The 14,979-nt window shown below is 36.5% G+C and overlaps 2 protein-coding genes across 13 annotated transcripts in view; both read right to left on the bottom strand.

The window, feature by feature from the left end:
- The window catches only part of LOC110464955, a 45,779-nt gene extending 44,365 nt beyond the window's left edge, over positions 1–1,414 (bottom strand). For all 4 annotated transcript variants that reach the window (XM_021520458.1, XM_021520457.1, XM_021520459.1 and 1 more), the window contains exon 1: positions 1,286–1,414. The gene's annotated coding sequence lies outside the window, so the exon portion shown is untranslated. The remainder of the gene's footprint in view (positions 1–1,285) is intronic.
- An 8,628-nt stretch (positions 1,415–10,042) lies between these two features.
- The window catches only part of LOC110464978 (endophilin-B1-like), a 49,448-nt gene continuing 44,511 nt past the window's right edge, over positions 10,043–14,979 (bottom strand). For all 9 annotated transcript variants that reach the window (XM_021520513.1, XM_021520512.1, XM_021520510.1 and 6 more), the window contains one exon: positions 10,043–14,443. In XM_021520513.1, coding sequence (XP_021376188.1) covers positions 14,336–14,443 — 108 coding nt within the window. In that variant the 3' untranslated portion in view covers positions 10,043–14,335. The remainder of the gene's footprint in view (positions 14,444–14,979) is intronic.

The following is a 14,979-nucleotide window of genomic DNA, read 5'->3' on the forward strand; positions in this document are numbered from 1 at the left end:
CCCCCGCTCCTATATAAACCAGAACTGTAAGCTAAAGGCTAACTAATACCCCCGCTCCTATATAAACCAGAACTGTAAGCTAAAGGCTAACTAATACACCCCGCTCCTATATAAACCAGAACTGTAAGCTAAAGGCTAACTAATACCCCCGCTCCTATATAAACCAGAAATGTAAGCTAAAGGCTAACTAATACACCCCGCTCCTATATAAACCAGAACTGTAAGCTAAAGGCTAATTAATACCCCCGCTCCTATATAAACCAGAACTGTAAGCTAAATGCTAACCTTTTTCTACGGAGAGACAGACAGACAGACAGACAGACAAGCTGATTCCAGTATATGCCCCTTAACCCCCCCCCCCCCCCCCCCCCCCCCCCCCCGGGGGGNATAAGGAGTTTATCCTATAGTTGGGACGCAGTTAAATACTTCATATATGTAATATCACAATAAAATAAAGCGTCATCTGTACATTTCGTTATACATTGGGTATAAACCCAATATCAAGCCTCTGATATAATTATATATACCGTGTTTCCATGATAGAGTTATATATCAAAGGCTTAATATTGGTTTAACAGTCTCATTTAGTTACCACTTTCGAGTTAGCTCAGTTTCACGAACCCTTCTTAAATTAAGTAATTTCAATACTAAGTTTTCTTTCCTGTCAGATATAAGGAATCCTTAAGTTAAGGTAAATAGTTTTAAGACTTTTCTTTGCAATTAAGTTAAAGGAACGTCAGTGAAACATGGGTCAGCTTTGGGTTTTTTTAATCTCTTATTTTTATGACATATCGAAATTTCTTTTCGCGTTAATTCGCGAGGGATACGATCGCAATGTTAACCAGATTGCGAATATTTACTCAGACTCAAGTAGACATATTCTTTGTTCTGTTCGCAAACTCAAACACTTGTGATTATCCAATGAGAAGAACAAGTTACAGAACTTATTTTTTAACCATATAAGTAATTTTTTTCTTAAAAACGTCTGATTGAAAAATATAAGTACATTTCATATAACTTTTTTTTCTTACTCATAACATTTTGATAAATGTTTAAATGTTAAAAGTTAAATGTGAAACAAACAGTTGGCAAATTTAAGATAGAAGTTTTGTATCGAATGAAAATAATTAGATTTAAACATGTACCAAACGTAATTAAACCAAAAACGCTGGTGTTTTTTTTTATACATTTGTACCTTCAATAAGATGGACATTGTCACGTGTTTTCTTTATAATCACAATGTATAATAAATGTTAAATGAATATCACAAGTAGGTATAACTTACTTTCAAAGAAGTGGTAAATGTGATATCAGGCCCACATAACTCCAATCCCTCACGGACAACTAGTCAGGTCGGTAACAATAGACCCGCACGTATCTATAGGATTAAACGTATAAGCCTCCTTGTTCTACAGTCAGCATCCGTTGTCAAGTAACGAAACATGGCACGCTGAATTATAGCTTATTATAGGAATCATTCGAGCATGCCCGAGTTGTGTATGCGCTACAGCTATGCAATAAAAAATAGCTATGAATAAATGATTAATGAGTGTCAGTGGTACATCCGGTTAAAGTGTCCTCGTGAAATTGGGAAAGCCATGAACAATTCTAATAGCATATAATTAGTTCCACTAAATAATAGAAAATCGATACAATTAGGACAGGGACGAGTGCTCATTATAACGACAGCATCATATCAAAACAGGTGGGACACCTGTGATATCAACTGGTACGGCAACGCGCGCGCTGACTAAATGAGTTTAGGACGGTGCAATGAAATATTGGTAATGCATATATTCCAATATGTCATTAAATTTTTCCTATGATCAATATAGTTTATTACATTTCTCGCAGACAGGTTTATTGTAAACTAATAAAAACAAGACATGCACTATAATAAAATAACCATATTACTCCTTGTGTCACGGTGAGGAATTCAATGACGTAACTATACCTGATTGGTAAAGATCACGGACGCCATCGATATACATATTTACCTCATTAGCGCATAAAAAAGGTTAACAAGGACTCTATTTACATAGCGAAAACTATAGATACCCTAATATCTCCAGATTACGAAATTTTGATTGATCAAATTTCCTCTTTATCTTTAAATATAACATTCGCAAAAAAATTAAGGCACGCAAAATAACCGGCAGCTATATAGTAGATATTAACTTCACTTAAGCTAACAGGGTATCATTTAGCACTTCTTGTCTCTATTATCAGTTACAGGGTATCATAGCACTTCTATCTATTAGCAGTACAGGAGCATCATTAGAACTTCCTGAGACTCAATTATCAGTTATAAATGTACAGGGTATAATAGCACTTATTTTATCTATTAGTTGTACAGGATATTATAAGAACTTCACGAGACTCTAGTATCGGTTACAGGGAATCATAACACTTCTATTCTCTATTAGCAGTACATGAGCATTATTAGAACTTCCTGAGACTCAATTATCAGTTATAAATGTACAGGGTATAATAGCACTTCTATTATCTATTAGCAGTACAGGAGCATTATTAGAACTTCCTGAGACTCAATTATCAGTTATAAATGTACAGGGTATCATAGCACTTATTTTATCTATTTGTTGTACAGGATATTCCATAGAACTTCATGAGACTCTAGTATCGGTTACAGGGAATCATAGCACTTCTATTCTCTATTAGCAGTACATGAGCATTATTAGAACTTCCAGATACTCAATTATCAGTAACAGGGAATCCTATCTTTTATTAGCAGTACCAAGGATTCTATTATAGTTGTCACAGGGGCATCATCAGAACTTTTAAGGATTCTATTATAGTTGTCACAGGGGCATCAGCAGAACTTTTAAGGATTCTATAATAGTTTTCACATGGGCATCATCAGAACTTTTAAGGATTCAATAATAGTTTTCACAGGGGCATCATCAGAACTTTTTAAGGATTCTATTATAGTTGTCACAGGGGCATTATCAGAACTTTCCAGGATTCTATTATAGTTGTCACAGGGGCATTATCAGAACTTTTAAGGATTCTATAATAGTTGTCACAGGGGCATCATCAGAACTTTCCAGGATTCTATTATAGTTGTCACAGGGGCATCATCAGAACTTTTAAGGCTTCTATCAATTTTTTTCACAGGGGCATCATCAGAACTTTTAAGGATTCAATAATAGTTGTCACAGGGACATCATCAGAACTTTTTAAGGATTCTATAATAGTTGTCACAGGGGCATCATCAGAACTTTCCAGGATTCTATTATAGTTGTCACAGGGGCATCATCAGAACTTTCCAGGATTCTATTATAGTTGTCACAGGGGCATCATCAGAACTTTCCAGGATTCTATTATAGTTGTCACAGGGGCATCATCAGAACTTTCCAGGATTCTATTATAGTTGTCACAGGGGCATCATCAGAACTTTCCAGGATTCTATTATAGTTGTCACAGGGGCATCATCAGAACTTTCCAGGATTCTATTATAGTTGTCACAGGGGCATCATCAGAACTTTCCAGGATTCTATTATAGTTGTCACAGGGGCATCATCAGAACTTTCCAGGATTCTATTATAGTTGTCACAGGGGCATCATCAGAACTTTCCAGGATTCTATTATAGTTGTCACAGGGGCATCATCAGAACTTTCCAGGATTCTATTATAGTTGTCACAGGGGCATCATCAGAACTTTCCAGGATTCTATTATAGTTGTCACAGGGGCATCATCAGAACTTTCCAGGATTCTATTATAGTTGTCACAGGGGCATCATCAGAACTTTCCAGGATTCTATTATAGTTGTCACAGGGGCATCATCAGAACTTTCCAGGATTCTATTATAGTTGTCACAGGGGCATCATCAGAACTTTCCAGGATTCTATTATAGTTGTCACAGGGGCATCATCAGAACTTTCCAGGATTCTATTATAGTTGTCACAGGGGCATCATCAGAACTTTCCAGGATTCTATTATAGTTGTCACAGGGGCATCATCAGAACTTTTAAGGATTCTATTATAGTTGTCACAGGGGCATCATCAGAACTTTCCAGGATTCTATTATAGTTGTCACAGGGGCATCATCAGAACTTTCCAGGATTCTATTATAGTTGTCACAGGGGCATCATCAGAACTTTTAAGGCTTCTATAATAGCTGTCACAGGGGCATCATCAGAACTTTTAAGGATTCAATAATAGTTTTCACATGGGAATCAACAGAACTTTTAAGGCTTCTATAATAGTTGTCACAGGGGCATCATCAGAACTTTCCAGGATTCTATTATAGTTGTCACAGGGGCATCATCAGCACTTTTAAGGATTCTATAATAGTTGTCACAGGGGCATTATCAGAACTTTCCAGGATTCTATTATAGTTGTCACAGGGGCATCATCAGAACTTTTAAGGATTCCATAATAGTTGTCACAGGGACATCATCAGAACTTTTTAAGGATTCTATAATAGTTGTCACAAGGGCATCATCAGAACTTTCCATGATTCTATTATAGTTGTCACAGGGGCATCATCATAATTTTTAAGGATTCTATAATAGTTGTCACAGGGGCATTATCAGAACTTTCCAGGATTCTATTATAGTTGTCACAGGGGCATCATCAGAACTTTTAAGGATTCTATAATAGTTGTCACAGGGGCATCATCAGAACTTTTAAGGATTCTATAATAGTTGTCACAGGGGCATCATCAGAACTTTACAGGATTCTATTATCGTTGTCACAGGGGTATCGTCAGAACTTTTTAAGGATTCTATAATAGTTGTCATAGGGGCATCATCAGAACTTTTAAGGCTTCTATAATAGTTGTCACAGGGGCATCATCAGAACTTTCCAGGATTCTATTATAGTTGTCACAGGGGCATCATCAGAACTTTTAAGGATTCTATAATAGTTGTGAAAGGGGCATCATCAGAACTTTAAAGGATTCAATGATAGTTTTCACATGGGCATCATCAGAACTTTTAAGGATTCTATTATAGTTGTCACAGGGGCATCGTCAGAACTTTTTAAGGCTTCTATAAAAGTTGTCACAGGGGAATCAACAGAACTTTTAAGGCTTCAATAATAGTTGTGACAGGGGCGTCATCAGAACTTTTAAGGATTCAATAATAGTTTTCACATGGGCATCATCAGAACTTTTAAGGATTCTATAATAGTTGTCACAGGGGCATCATCAGAACTTTTAAGGATTCTATATAATAGTTGTCACAGGGCATCATCAGAACTTTTAAGGATTCTATAATAGTTGTCACAGGGGCATCATCAGAACTTTTTAAGGATTCTATAATAGCTGTCACAGGGGCATCATCAGAACTTTTAAGGCTTCTATAATAGCTGTCACAGGGGCATCATCAGAACTTTTAAGGATTCTATAATAGTTGTCACAGGGGCATCATCAGAACTTTCCAGGATTCTTTCATAGTTGTCACAGGGGCATCATCAGAACTTTCCAGGATTCTATTATAGTTGTCACAGGGGCATCATCAGAACTTTTAAGGATTCTATAAGCTGTAAGATGAGCATCATTAGCACTTCCATGGCCTCTGTTACAAGTACTAACAAGGACGCCATACGCTTATATTATATTGACTTCATTAGATACACACATTGGTCTCTTTATTATTTACATAGACGATATTAGGACTAACAGCAACGTATCAATCATCATGTCAGGAGAGCTGTAACAAACAGGAAAAGGATTTCAGAAATGTTTTAGTGCCAAATCATTAATGAGACGCAAAACAAGATCAATGTCTATAGAAAAACTAAAAACGTTTCTTCCTCATGAACAAATGATCAATATTCAGTTATAATAATTTTGGAACAGCAGGTCAGCATTACATAATAACTGGCAGAGAAAAATGTAAAAGCACATGTATGAAATGATCGTTGTTATTGCTGAACTTTTCGATTTTTATCATATCCATTCTCTGAATAGCGATTTAACACAAGCAGAACCTGTCTATGGCCTCGCCTAGAGTTCCGAGGTTGGAGTTTCCTTCATGGACACTCTCGGTCCCCGATTTGTCTTTGTCAACCAACAAATTAGTCCTCAACATATCCCATACCTCGATCCACTCCTTGACTCTTAAACTTCATTATTTTCTTACCATTATATGCATTTTGATATACTATTTTTTTTGCTTCTACCTTCTTGTTTATATCAAATCTTGAATCCTAAAGAAGCATCCATGTCTTTCTTAATAGGAGATACCAGTAGATACAAGAACAATACTGGACACCCCTGGACACCGACTTGTTGATATTAACGTTTGATATTTGGCAAAAGTCAAAAGAGGATTCTATCCGTGAATATCCAAGCCTTAGATCATCTCAAGGAAACAACCAGTCAACATCACGTTTCTCAACACTTCGTATATCTGCTGCTCCAGTTTCCTCGTGTCGGCCCTAAAACGCTTCCGTGGGGGATACCACTTGTTACCTCAATCCATTTTGACATTTATCCGTTTACCAATACTCGCTGTTTCCTGTTTTTATTGACAGACTTGGTAAGACACTACCAAAAGTGATGGCGTCTATCTGTGACGGTGTTGTGATTATTGACTGACTTGGTAAGACACTACCCAAAGTGATACCGCCTGTCTGTGACGGTGTTGTGTTTATTGACTGACTTGGTGAGACTCTATCCAAAGTGATACCGTCTGTCTGTGGCAGTGTTGTGATTATTGACTGACTTGGTGAGACTATCCAAAGTGATACCGCCTGTCTGTGACAGTGTTTTGTTTATTGACAGACTTGTTAAGACATTATCCAAAGTGGAGGCACCTGGCTGTGACAGTGATGTATTTATTTACAGACTTGGGAAGAAAATACCCAGCGACACAGTCCATACGTATCAGTGTAGTGTTTATTAACAGACTTGGTATACACGTAAGATACTACCCAAAGCGATACCGCCTGTCTGCGACAGTGTTGTGATTATTGACAGACTTGGTAAGACACTACCCAAAGTGATACCGCCTGTCTGTGACAGCGTTGTGTTTATTGACAGACTTTGAAAGACGCCACCCAAAGTGATACTGCCTGTCTGTGACAGTGTTGTGTTTATTGACAGACTTGGTAAGACACTACCCGAAGTGATACCGCCTGTCTGTGACAGTGTTGATTATTGACTGACTTGGTGAGACTCTATCCAAAGTGATACCGTCTGTCTGTGGCAGTGTTGTGATTATTGACTGACTTGGTGAGACTCTATCCAAAGTGATACCGCCTGTCTGTGACAGTGTTTTGTTTATTGACAGACTTGTTAAGACATTATCCAAAGTGATGGCACCTGGCTGTGACAGTGATGTATTTATTTACAGACTTGGGAAGAAAATACCTAGTGACACAGTCTATACGTAACAGTGTAGTGTTTATTGACAGACTTGGTATACACGTAAGATACTACCCAAAGCGATACAGCCTGTCTGTGACAGTGTTGTGATTATTGACAGACTTGGTAAGACACTACCCAAAGTGATACCGCCTGTCTGTGACGGTGTTGTGTTTATTGACAAACTTGGTAAGACACTACCCAAAGTGATACTGCCTGTCTGTGACAGTNGTCTGTGACTGTGTTTTGTTTGTTGACTGACTTGGTAGAACGCTATCCAAAGTGATACCGCCTGTCTGTGACAGTGTTTTGTTTGTTGACAGACTTGGTAGAACGCTATCCAAAGTGATGCCGCCTGTCTGTGACAGTGTTGTGTTTATTGACAGACTTGGTAAGACACTATCCAAAGTTATACTGCCTGTCTGTGACAGTGTTGTGTTTATTGACAGACTTGGTAAGACCCTATCCAAAGTTATACCGCCTGTCTGTGACAGTGTTGTGTTTATTTACAGACTTGGTAAGACCCCACCCAAAGTGATGCCGCCTGTCCGTGACAGTGTTGTGTTTATTTACAGACTTGGTAAGACCCACCCAAAGTGATACCGCCTGTCTGTGACAGTGTTGTGATTATTGACGGACTTGGTAAGACACTACCCAAAGTGATACCGCCTGTCTCTGACAGTGTTGTGTTTGACAGACTTGGTAAGACACTACTCAAAGCGATGCCGCCTGTCTGTGACAGTGTTGTGTTTATTTACAGACTTGGTAAGACCCCACCCAAAGTGATGCCGCCTGTCTGTGACAGTGTTGTGTTTATTTACAGTCTTGGTAAGACCCCACCCAAAGTTATACCACCTGTCTGTGATAGTGTTTCGTTTGTTGACTGACTTGGTAGAACGCTATCCAAAGTGATACCGCCTGTCTGTGACAGTGTTGTGATTATTGACAGCCTTGGTAAGACACTACCCAAAGTGATACCGCTTTCTGTGACAGCGTTGTGTTTGACAGACTTGGTAAGACACTACCCAAAGTGATACCGCCTGATTGTGACAGTGTTGTGTTTATTTACAGACTTGGTAAGACACTACCCAAAGTGATGCCGCCTGTCTGTGACAGTGTTGTGATTATTTACAGACTTGGTAAGACACTACCCAAAGTGATGCCGCCTGTCTGTGACAGTGTTGTGATTGTTTACAGACTTGGTAAGACACTACCCAAAGTGATGCCGCCTGTCTGTGACAGTGTTGTGTTTATTTACAGACTTGGTAAGACCCCACCCAAAGTGATACCGCCTGTCTGTGACAGCGTTGTGTTTGACAGACTTGGTAAGACACTACTCAAAGTGATGCCGCCTGTCTGTGACAGTGTTGTGATTATTGACAGACTTGGTAAGACATTCCCCAAAGTGATGCCGCCTGTCTGTGAAACTACCCAAAAAGATGTAGTTATTGTTAGAAGGAGAACCAAGAGACTCTGCAGTGACATCACCTGTAGGTGGTAGTGTTGAGTTGTTGTACACTTCAAAACATCGTCATGAAAATGATAGCCTTTGTCAGATCGCTCTTTCTGTTGGTCAGGTGGAAATCGAGGAAAGTTTGAAAAATATCTGTTCCACTAAGAGAACTTGGGGAAAAAAAATTGTAACGTGATTTGGAAGAGGAAATATTCTTCCGGGGCACCTACAATGTAGCTTCACTTCTGATTTTATGTTAGGTTCAACTATTTTCTTGTTGTTTTGATGTAGCATAAGTCCCGGTTGCTTTGGTGTCACCACACTTCCTGTTATTTTGGCGTCTCTTCGCTTTCTGCTCCTTTAGTATCTCCCTACTTCCTGAGGTTTTGGTGCCTCCTCGCACTTTGTATCAAATGTTGTCAAAGTAGGTTGAGAAAAAGTAGAAAATGCCTCAATCAATTAGAGGCCAGGGTAGACAACTTTAAACCTGAAGATTGTCTGTTTGAAGTATTCAGAAAGAGGCTTTGAGAAAAGCATGGTTTTGATAGTCTTCTGGGGATACATGTATATTCAGCTTATGATTTTAAGCATTTTCTTTTAGTCTATCTGTCTGTCCATCTACCAGCTATTCATGATGTATCACCTCATAAAGTTTGTTGGGTACAACCTTTCTGATCTCTCTCAATTGCAATAGTAGGTTAATTGTTGTCATCAAATTAACATCTGAAACATACGTTTTGAAGCGCTGAATGTATATACAAGAGTGGTACTGGATGGTGCAGAGAATAGCACATTTGTCTTTCACCAAGACGGCTGGGGTTTACATTAAAATGTACTGGGTCACCTGCCAAACCATGTGTTTTCTCCGGGTACTCTGGTTTCCTCCCACATTTATATATATATATTATAATTAGATTCTCTGCACTTCCATCCAGAGTGATTAAGTTGAAAAATATATTTCATAATTGTTGTAAATGAATTTCACCAAAAGACAATGTGTTCAACATCGATTATTTGATCCTCAACCATTTAAGGTCAAAGTCAAAATTATAAGTCAAAGATCATGGGGTTGTTTCTGTCATATATCCCCTTCTTTGGTCAACCTCAACCATGGTCAACATATCACTGTCATGACCCTTGGCCAAAGGTCAGAGTCACAATAGGAAGTATTACTAGGCAATCACTATAGTACCCTGGCCTGAAGGGTGTTCTTTTCCATTTGTTAATTGTACATAAAGAAGACAAAGTAAGAAAATGTAATTGTTTTATAAAGTTTATTTGAGGGTTGACTATACTTTGACCCTATATACAGAGAATATCGTGGTACAGTCCTGGGCTGGTGCCTACTAGGGTAATGTACAGGGGATTGCAGATAAATCTCATTGCTATTGCGTTGTGTAACCTAAACTTCCACCGTCATTGATGGATCTACAACCTTACTAGGACCAATTACTGTGTGATATGCTAGTGCTAACAGCAAATATTTGTAGGCTTAATGTAGCATAGTTTATACATTATATGTCAGTTAAAAATAACTTGAACAATGTTTGCCAACCATGACAGTTTATAGAAAGAATGCCAGTGATGACATTACTTATACAAAGGATGCTAGCTGACATAACTTATACAATGTATGCCAGTTATAATATTACTTCTGCAACACTATGTATGCTAGCTGTGACATTTTCCATAAAGTATATTGGCAAAATGTCATAACTTACATATGTATGTCGGTTATGACTTACATATGTAGGTCGGATATGACTTATGTATGTAGGTCGGTTATGACTTACATATGTAGGTTGGTTATGACAGAGCATACATCATGTCATGTTTACAATGTAAATAAGAGAAAACATAATTTTGGTCGACAGCAGAAACTATCCATGCAGGCAAGCTTGACAAATGTAATAGAAAGACTAATTTTGAAGACAAAGCTGATCGTATGGCCTATAAGCAACATATTAAACTGTTTATATTGTCTCCTGTAAACCTAAGGCAATGGTAAGAAGGATGTGTTAATTTTAAGTGAATTCAAGCTACCTGTACTTACAGCTCGTTAAAGGTAAGACATGGAAACCAGATCCATTTTTCAAAATATGTGGGTGTATATTGAGAAACCTGAAACGAAACTGTGATCAGACAGAGGGAGCTGGTTTCTGAGATGGCTAGAAAGATAATTTTTATTAAGAAATGCATCAATTTTTTCTTGTTTATTCTATGTCTACAAAGCCACACCAGCTCTCGACCATCAAGTGACAACACTAGACATGTAACCATGTGACATGGGGTGTGGTCACACGTTCACCCTAACTACACTGTAGTGACTTAGTATGTGCTTTATAAACACACCAGATATTAACACGTACAAAAAAAATCAACATTCTAATTGCAATTCCAACACCTCTGTAATCCTATTTGTACAACACTTGTCCATGTGTGTAATTGTTGTGCAACACTTGTCCATGTGTGTAATCTTTGTGCAACACTTGTCCATGTGTGTAAATGGAAGTGTATGTGTATTACATGTATATTGGGGATGTATATGTTAAACTAACTTATTTCTGAAACCGAGTTAATATACAGCGTATTTATTTAGAGAACCTGGTAACATACAGTCAGTCAGGGTATATTATCACTCACGTTCTCTGTATTCTGTGGGGTACAGTGGAACATATAGTCAATCTCTACCCATGCCAACTGCAGTTAAATATCATAGTCATTCTCTCCATGTTCTACCGACAAAAAACAATTATTAGTGTAAATTAATGAGAAAGTCCTATTTACAATTATGAAATATTTCATTCATTCAAACTCAATGTTGTAATGATATTTCTCACCTGACCAGAATCAGATGTGCACAGCTATAATTCTCGCATAGGAATCAAAGGGACCTGTGATTCATGTAAATAGTAAAACAGTGACCTATGAGCTATATCTAGGCAAACGCAGGGACTTGTGATCTATATACAGGAAACACAGGGAACTGTGAGCTTCATAAATAGTAAAAGCATGGGGATATGTAAGCTATATACAGTGAAACATGAGGAAATGTGAGTTATATATACTGTAGTTAAACATTTATTATTTTGTATAATAGTTTTGACACCAACGGTAAAATGTCACATGCTAATTGAACAACACATGGTCCTTAAAGTTTTATTTCTTTTCCAATGTCAGTATATTTATATATGTATATCAACTAATATGCACATGTTTTTCTGACAACATGCAAAACAAAGTACCATGCACCATAAACTCTGGTAAATACAATATGTAATTGTTGGACAGTTTTATTTTTTTTAGTGTTACATATCAAAAACATCATTCTTATGAATAGACTACTTCAAAAGTGCCAGCATTTTCAACAATTAGAGCAATTTTGTTAGCTACAGTTTGAGATGTCAAGTTTTCACGTTTGAGTCACGCGTGATTATGTTTTGCCTATGCTTATTGTTACATTTTTGTTGTTTGTTGTTGTAATTATTTTTTTTTAAGAGGGAAGGAGACATCAAAAATGCATCAAATAAACAAATCACTGAAAACAAGACCATGTATTGAGAGCATTCCATGGTCACTCATTTCTGGGAAAATTTTGGTATTGAAAATGTACAAAGGACCATAACTCTGTATACAGTTGGACACAAAACTTTATTCCTGAGTGTGACACTCTACAATCCCAATAGGTACTAGCATAACAAAATTGGTTATTGAAGCTGACACATTACAAGAGATAAATGATTTCCAGTAAACAAAGGGCCATAATCTGAAAATAGGGGGCAAAATACCTTATTTAGTATGTAATACTCTGTATATAGTTTTAGTATGTGACACTTGATCCATCATCTGAAGATGTAGTCGCATTCAAAATAAATTGCCAATTGTAGGTGACATGATTTACGAGAGATGTCCTGGACACATTGTACATGTGATAAATCAACAATTACCTTTTTTGTTCCAATTTTAATGACACTTCCCTAAAATAACAAGTTGTACTATTTGAAATGGTCCATTCATCATTCAAACAAAAGTTTTAACATCAAATATTGTGATAAACTTTTTCAGAATTTTATTTAGAAAAAAATATCAATAGAAAATAAATAATCTTGAATACCATGGTGATTTGGTCTGCATGGGGTTGTACTACAGTAAGAAACACATAGGCATTACATAGAATGAAGCATGTATGCATTACATAGAATTTATTTTGGTTAGATTATCATTTGCTGGATGTCTTTGTCACAAGGTGTTTCAGCTGAACTGGCCATATTCGTCGGTAACTATAATACCCTGGGTATCCTACTTACTATATTTATATGGAATGCACTGCTTTTTAATGAATCAGTATTGTATCACAACTTCAATATTTGATAAATAACTGTCTTAAACAACAGGGATATAAAATATGCCCATTATACCATTATTATCAGTGACAGTATCAGTGACATCATATTTTCATAACTTTGAAACAATAATTGTGATTATAAAATCAACAGATCTATGTATTTAAAGTAATCTAAGTTTTAAACAAGTTTTTTGCCTATAAACATAAGGTTCTTTTCTGAACTCATAGTTGTTTTAATCACAGTAAGCAACATTTAATGGTATAGGACATCTGAACAAATATGATAAAAAGTTAAAAAGCATTCATTACTGATCAACGTTTTTTAAGTGGCACCAATGTTTTTATCAAAAGCAGGAAGCTATAAAACCCTAAACATCCACATCATCTATACTTAGTCATTTTAAACATGTTTTATACACTTTATATTATCTGTTTTCAACAGACGTAAAATTTAAAAATTCATTTTTCATTAAGAATTAAGCTTAAAGCATTAAAACAAAGAAATTAAATCAACACTGAAATAAGAATGTACGCCTTCACCAGACTAAAACCAAAAATCTTGATCCTCTAGAGGCTTGCGTTCACGTCTTGGAGATACCCTCATCAGAAAGCTTGTAAGCTATGACACCCTTGTACACAAAGGAAACTAATGCTGAAATACTCAGGTGCTATTTTTGAAAACAGCTTGATGTTCATACAGTTGGTTTCCCTCATTTAAAGATCATAAATCTTAACTTATTGCAGGTTTATCTACCTTACCTCTGTATACCAAAGTAATCCAGTTACGCCACTCAAATCATGCATTATGAGGAAAATCAGTGTCAGAAAAATGTTTGATGCACATGATATTTTATGCACATGATATTTTATGCACATGATATTGTGTTCAAATTATTTCTTGATATACATATAGACTGATTCAATGGATAAAATTTATGAAATCATCTACGTTTGTACATGTATAATTATAAATCATGTGCATGGTTTCAGTCCATGCGTATCTATACCAATCAACTTAGTCAACAAACATTTACATACTGGAAAAAACGTCATAATGTAAAACCGTGAAGATAGCTAAAAACATGGGAGAGTTTATGTGTGGAGAACTTGATTCCAAATGGTTAAAAACCATTCTATAACAATCAATATTGTGAAAACGGAGTTGTCATTTTATAGAAAGTCCAGCTATTCACAGAGGTACCATCATTCTAATACTTCCAAATATGTACTTGGTACTTTTCCCTTCTGAGGGCCTCTTTCTGCCATTAACCAATCAGGATCCAAATTCGGAAGTCGATACACTGTTATTAGCTGTAACAGAATTAAAAAACAATTATGTTAAATGAAATATAGTGCTACAAATTTTACTGCACAGAATGTGTGATTTACTTCATTTTGAGTAAGACAAACTTTGTTCATTCATATCACTGATACAGTTTACTGCCAAGGACTGTCCGAACAAGTCACCACACTTAAACAATGACTTACAATCAATCTCAATATGATTTTAATAATAAAATTTTAATGCATGAGAGATACTTTATTTACTTATGGGTGATTATTGGGTTATTTCATTCTTCTTCTAAAAACTGAAGCATGAATAGTTTTTCCAAATGCGTCATTCCGTGAGGAGCTTTAAAAGTGGATAACAATCTCCCCATCATAATGACGAATATCTTTTCCTGTAAATTAATCTTCCACCAGATGTTTCCGAAAATAGATTTAAAAAAACCTGTCACAGATAACTTATACATAAACAGACAAATAGCAGATATATGTTTACTGTAAGCAATATTTACAAATAAGTTATATGTTAAACAGACATTACAATGGAATTGCTGTACAGG

Source organism: Mizuhopecten yessoensis, unplaced genomic scaffold, assembly GCF_002113885.1.
Source record: "Mizuhopecten yessoensis strain PY_sf001 unplaced genomic scaffold, ASM211388v2 scaffold11045, whole genome shotgun sequence".
Taxonomy (NCBI): Eukaryota; Metazoa; Mollusca; class Bivalvia; order Pectinida; family Pectinidae; genus Mizuhopecten; species Mizuhopecten yessoensis.